Here is a 7,274-nt window from a genome sequence, read left to right on the forward strand (position 1 = left end):
CTCACGGTATTGGGTGCTATAAACAGATTCGTATAAAATACTAGGGTTTATTCCCCGACTAAAAATAGACATGGAGGGAAATCCCTTTTATTTACTAAGTAACATACTTAGTGAAAAAGTATCATGTTTTTTGTATTTGATAGTAAACATTAGTTAGTTAGCTTTCAATTAGAACAGGCTGAAGATCAAAATAACTTAAAAAATTAGACTAAATATACACATTTTAAGGGGAGACATCACTGTATAAGAGAGGCAAAAGATACCAAAGGAACCTTCAAACTCATAAGTCAAAAATAAACTTACAACGCCATGGCCAAAAAAGAAAAAGACAAACAGACAAACAACAGTACACAAAACACAACATATTACATAGAAAACTAAAGACTGAGCAACACTAACCCAACCAAAATCTGGGGGTGATCTCATTTGCTTTGGAAGGATAAGCAGATCCTAGATCCTGCTCCACTTGTGGCACCCGTCATGTTATTACAAACCCGGTAATGAGTCTAATTCGGTAGGTCACATTCGGGGAAAGGGGGACGGGATTGTAGTTACGACAATTGGAACATATCCGTTATCATCTGTGAAACTGATATTCCATAACGGTCAACCAATTCGTGATGGCGTTCTTAAAATTTATGAAGGGATGACTGCAACATCACCACTTGGAACTCTTGTTTTAATAGCTTCCTTGTGAGCCAACCCTCTAGCATCGATCGTATCAACTGGGAGATATATACTCCGTATGCAGGCGCTGTTGGAATGTTACTACATAGAAATGGAAAGTTCACAATTGAAAAGCTGAAATCCTCCCTTATGTCGTAAAGTTTTGTTCTCAACCGGCCCTCATTGTGAATTTCTGGATGTAAGTCAAGATATGAGGCAGACTGAACTGTATCTGTTGTAAACTTCCTGCATTTTTGGTAGTGAAAATTGAAAACTTATTTGTGCTACTGTATCTCTGTCCGGAGCAAGCGAACGTACCCTGAAGCGAGAATTCTTTGAAAGACTAGGTATACATCTTTGAAACTCATACACTTTTGATTATCTGAAATGTGCCTGTATCTTGCCTACACGAGTATGCACATGACCTGATTTCAGGTTTTTCCATGTTGAGATTGGGCATTTATTTTCATTTTCTCCGATTGGACCTTTTTTAATATGTTAAAATGACACTTTATTTTTATTTCAATATAAAAAAAAGGAAAATTCTGGTTCCAGTGATATCTAGTTGTATACAAGTGTATTTATTAACAATATCACGACTAAGGGTCCTTCAAAATATAATGTCATAGATAAAAAAAAAACCTGTTGATTGCACCCATTTCTAGTTGATCATATGAATTCTTTAAAGCATAAAGACGAGCGTATCAAGCGCTCATGGCGCAACTCTTTGTTTCAATTGTTGTCTTCTTTTTTGCTCCTTTTTTTACTACACCTTACCGCCTTTTGTCCGCCATTCCTTGACATCACAGAAGTTCCCGAAACATTTTGATGTCACTAGAGAGCATTCATGACCCCATAATTTGACAGTTAAAGTGATTGGTGTATTCCCTCAATAGTTCTAGTCCCGCCCTTGCTTAGTGACTTATTTTCATTTTTTCTTTTTTTCTGTTGCTCTGAGTGATAACAGACATTTGTCATCTCTAGATTGCTAAATTTTCATTATTCATTTAAAACTCTTGATTTATATGTATGAAACAGTAAAACAAATATTTTCAAAGAGACTTTAAAATTGTGTGATTGAAAATATTTGTTTTACTTTTTCATACATATAAATACACCTTATCGCTATTTGTCCGCCATTACTGGACATCACAAAGGTTCCCGTGAAATTTTGACGTCATAATAGAAAACATTTGACGCCACAATGGAAAAGTGATTGTTGTATGACGTCAATAGTTCATAGACTCTTTGCTCAAGCGGCGCAGATTTCCAAATAGCGATAAGGTCTATCAAGAGTTTTAAATGAATAATGAAAATTTAGCAATCTAGAGATGACAAATGTCTCTTATCTCCGAAGATGCCGCGATAGTATTTGTTTCATTAGATATATTTCTTTAGCAAAAATTTAAACTATGTATCTCCCTCAAGCATAGTTCTGAGGGGCCTGATGTGTTATTTTCGTTCTTCGTGATCGGCGCATTTTCGCTATCGTGATCCGTTTTTCTACAGATTTTTTTTTTTATATTTTCGTGATCCGTGATCATGGAAATTTATTTTCTGTGAATCGTGATTGACAAAAAAATCAACTCGTGAATCGTGATGAGACCCCCCCCCCCCATTAGGCCCCTCAGTTCTGACTCATTTTCCGGCTTTGGCTTTTCTTTGAGTTTTTTATGGTTTTATCAGCTCTTCAACGTATGTATAAGGTTTGGTGCTTCGGATTTGCATCACTGAACTGAGACAGTAATTGTCGAAATGCACATATGGTGTAGAAAATTGGTACTGTTAAACATGTTTTTATCGACTGTCCTTAGATGACGTTCTTGATGAGGTTTACAGAGTAGAGAATAATGGACAAAAGTGTAGAACAATGGCAAAAAAAAAAAAGAAAAGAAGAAAGAAAAATAGGCAAAAATAATAGAGGATAAGAGGCATTAGGCCTAAGGGTGCTGAAATATAAATAGAGAATAATGGGGAGAAGGGGGGGGGCACTGGAACGCCGGTCTTTTAATTTATTTTCTTTCGACTTTTTGCTTGAACACAAAGCAAATGAGAGTTAAATTAATGGTATCACTTGACGTCCGATGTTCGTCGTAAAGTTTCCTGTAAAAGTTATGTCTGGCACACAGATGTTTATTGATTTTGACTATTTTTGAACCACACTCTTTTTTTTTTAACTTTCTCAGCAATGAATGAATTATGTATAAAATCAGGACACTCTATAGGTATTATATATTTTCAAATAATGTGCGACCTGGTTAGTTGTAAAAATTCAACAAGAATGTATTCAAAATAATTTAATGAAAAAATATGTTTTTATATAAAATATATAGCCAAAAAAAATTTATGCCGAATACTTTTGGCCATGCATGCACATTAGTTACGTATTACTACGTGATATGTTAGATTAAAAAAAATGGCAGAATGTCCAACCCGCATAAGATAATGATATTATATGTTACTTCGACTGAATTCTTTCATGACATGCCTAAATTAATTTCGAATGGGATCTGATAAACCTGGTTATAAAAACATATTTTAACAGTTATAAATTAGTAATACCATTTCGACGAATCGTATCATCGCGGCACGCCCACATTGTTTTATTATTTCAATACTAACACATACTGCCAAAAACGCCATGAAATTTGAAATCTGTGAAGATAATTGTCAGCATCATGCCCTATAAGGAAGTTTGGAGGTATAATTATAAAAATGAGGGAATGTTTTTTTATAACTTGGCCACAATGTTTGCATGGTGATATTTTCAAATAGATATTAAACCGAAATTGTTTTCAAGTTACAGAAAGAAAGTAGAGGATAATTTTTTTAAATGAAGAATGAGAAGATAAAATGCTTTCAGAAAAAAAAAATTGGGTCGTACCTCTTTTCGCAACATAGCAATATTATAGATAAAGTTTCCTGTACATTCCTGTATAAAACTAAATTATCTCTACTTATAAAGCAGAGTGAAACGTTTTTAATCGATAAAAGATAAAACTATTTCTGTATTTGGTAAATATGTATCATGAGATAAAGTCTTATACATTCCTTTATAATACACCTTATCGCTATTTGTCCGCCATTACTGGACATCACACAAGTTCCCGTAAAATTTTGACGTCATAATAGAAAATATCTGACGCCACAATGGAAAAGTGATTGTTGTATGACGTCAAAAGTTCGAGCGGGACTGATTCTCGGGTCAAGCGGGATTAGCGATAAGGTGTATAGATGAAAAGTCTCCTAAATTATTTGGCCATCTCAGAACCTAAAGGACTATGGGTAATTTTATTGTTCGTACCCTAAGATGAAAATAACGTCACGTCATTGGTTGAATTTCCATTGCTTAGAACGTTTTTAACCAATCACGACATTTTTAGAATATTACCTAGAATGCATTTGATTCTGAAACGGCGAATTGCACTCAAATTCCAGCATAAATAAATTTACTAATTGCACAAAAAAAAAGTGTCAATGATCATTTGTTGTCACTTACGATTCAAGATGGTGAGAGACTTCACTAAATATATTACCTTTGTTTTATTTTGGCCTCAAGTATCACTGAAGGAACATTAATTGTCGAAATGCGCATCTGGTGCAATAAAATTGGTATCGTTAACATTATTTAACAGATGAGCAATGCGGACTCCTTATAAAATGAGCAACGAAGACTACTTGGAGCCTTGAGTTTGTTACATCGTTCCTGTATATTGATTGCTTCCTTAAATTTTAGGTATTGAAAAGGAAAGGCGGAAGATAGCAACTCATAAGTCGATGATAGACTGACAACGCAATGTAAAAAAAAAGTCAAACAAAAGTATACAAAACACAATGTTAATAGCTAAATACTGAGCAACACGAACCCCACCAAATACCGGGGGTCATCTCAGGTGTTTCGGAAGGGTTAGATGCTCATGCTCCACATGTGACACTCGTCGTGTTACTCAAACAACGTCGATTTTATATTTTTGAATATTGTAAAAGTAGAATTTTGACTTCCTAACAAGAGCCAGATTAGTATCGGTGATGAACTAATGAACTTTAAAGGGCAGTCAATATCATGATTGCAAAGTCAATGGTATTGTGACGTCTCAATTTAGCTGTTGTCATAGTTACATTAGTTGTCTGGAGTTTTTTTTCTAAATATTCTAACAAAGAAATACGTAAATTTTGGTTCCTCCCACTCCCATTATAAAATTGTCCGATTATGATACAATAAGGTACACAAACTGACAAAAATACTTCGCAGAAAAGATATAATTAAATCTTTCAGTCATGTCCGATCAGCAGACGACTTATTCTGAAAGGACATAGCAAACGAGATTTGGTTGTCTAAAATGAAAAGGAAATGAAGGTAAATTTGGTTTTGACGTCGTGCTGATTCGAGCATTTAACGACTGTTAAAAATATATGCTCAGTTTCATGAGGTCATAACCATTTATCTTTCATTTCTGTTTTGCAGTTCGAACTCAAGATGATGAAGACGAACTTTACTCCGATCATCCTAAACAAAGTGGAAAGGCTAAAGGTCAAAAATCGAAGAAAAACTGGACAACTTATCGATCAGACAAAAGCGATAATTTTGAAATTCATGAAAACTCAGACGAGTCCTCTTCCCATAAAGTAGACGTTCGATTAGCAAAGGACGTAAAGATACCTGGGGTTCATTACAAACATCTGGGAGGGAAGCCTTCTGGTCAAGTTGCTTTACAAGAATTATATGAACAGGAATATTTATCTTACTTTTCAAAAGACGCAAAAGGTAACTTTCCTATATCACTGCTGTACAAATTCAAAAGATCATATTTGCGTTAAAAGTAAAATATTTGTTCTATCTAACTAAGGTTTTATAATTATTTGCATTTTTGTCATTTCGAATTCCCAAGTAAAAATTAAAGCATGCGCAATTGATTTCAAAATAATTTTTAGATGACATTAACCACAAAACTAGTCCTAATACAATTGTCGTTATTTCAGTCGCACATCAAAGTAAAATAAAAATATAAATTATCAAATTATTTCAAACCTCTATAGGAATCCGCTAAAGATTTTTAATGCGTAAAATCCGTCACATTCTGTTTTGTAGCAAATGTCCCATGGGAGGAACCAAAAATGTTAAAGAACTGCTGGGCACAAACAATGCTTGCCAGTAGATACGGCTTTTCTCCTAGCTGTATTATGGACGGCTCATTTTCTCCTAAACAATGCTATCTTGAAAGGTACGGTTTTGTATCAGTTGAACGGTTTTGGAGTGTTTGTGACAAAGGTGTTTTGTTTTTAACTGTTTTCCATTACAAGGAATACAGTCAAAAACTACATATACTGTATTGTTTCTTCGTCTTTGTCTTCTGATACCATTCTTGAATAGATGAATGATCTGTAGAAATCCTTGAAAAACCCCTGAAACTATTGTTGCAAATTGAGTGCATGGTGACAACATGACATACATTTGAAAACATTAGAGAATTTGTCATAAAACTCAGCATGTCCTAATAGTTAATTCATAAATAAACAGACAACTAATTGTAAATCGGACACCTTATAACAAAACAAAAACCATTAGCAGTTTCAAATGAATCAACTCATTTAAAGGAGTAAGACCTAGATCTAAAAATCACTGATACACTTTTGTCAACTATTTTCACAAATACATCCTAAGCTACTGTGTAACACAGATTATTTCTAATTTTGTTTCCACATGTCTTCTTAAAACGCATTGGCGAAACTGCCTATTTTACAAACGGCTTACTGATTTAAAGAGTTATCCCCATAACACAGGTCTAACTTCTTAAGTGAGCTCGCCTGTTTATAGTTTAAAGTGTATGGATAGATACGAGTTGCATGGCATACATTGAAATCTTGTTCATTCTAATTGACAGAAAAATATTTTTCAGGTGCTGGTGTGTAAACAGGGACGGAAAATCACAAGTACAGACACCAGACAGCCGATTTTATTATTCTATTGCGGGGATTATGTTGGTTTGCACTCAAAATAATTGATTAATAACTTCTGCTTATTTATAAACTTTACACTGATTCTGTTCTATTTGTTTATGCAGTTTTATGCGAAGAATATTCAACAACAAAAATTGATATAATGCAAAAATCCGGCGGGCAGACTTTTCACATGCGTTTTCACAGAAAGTAATTTCAAGTTTATTCAGTAAGAAGAGATTAAAATGATTTTTTGTACTAATGTAATAAATTGAATTTTTATTTTTTCAGTATACTTTTGTTTTATTTTATATAGTAGTGTAGTAAAAGGTATCGGATAGGGAGATCCAATAAAATACAGATTCGATTTCTTATTTCAATCAATCCTGATGTATGTCGGAATAAAATGAATTTTAATGTGGAAGTCAATGAGAGAAAACTCCAAAACACAAGAATCACAAAATGCACAAAATTCAACCATCAACAGCAATAAAGGACAAAACTAAAGAAAACCACTGACGAAGTTCCTGACAAACAGGTAGCACTCAAACCTCTATTTTTGATCTACATTTTTGGCAAATGTACAAATAAGGACAATAAAGGTGGTCAAAGACCCCCCCCCCCTTTTTAAATCGGCGGCTGTACGATATTCTTGGTTCTGAGTCAAAATA

At 34.0% G+C, this 7,274-nt stretch overlaps 1 protein-coding gene across 1 annotated transcript in view; it reads left to right on the forward strand.

The window, feature by feature from the left end:
- The window catches only part of LOC127705221 (protein starmaker-like), a 60,737-nt gene extending 53,841 nt beyond the window's left edge, over positions 1 to 6,896 (forward strand). Inside the window, exon 4 of the mRNA XM_052209536.1 lies at positions 6,564 to 6,896. Coding sequence (XP_052065496.1) covers positions 6,564 to 6,577 — 14 coding nt within the window. The 3' untranslated portion in view covers positions 6,578 to 6,896. The remainder of the gene's footprint in view (positions 1 to 6,563) is intronic.
- The last annotated feature ends 378 nt before the right edge of the window (positions 6,897 to 7,274 follow it).

Source organism: Mytilus californianus, unplaced genomic scaffold (assembly GCF_021869535.1).
Source record: "Mytilus californianus isolate M0D057914Y unplaced genomic scaffold, xbMytCali1.0.p SCAF_6, whole genome shotgun sequence".
Classification (NCBI taxonomy): domain Eukaryota; kingdom Metazoa; phylum Mollusca; class Bivalvia; order Mytilida; family Mytilidae; genus Mytilus; species Mytilus californianus.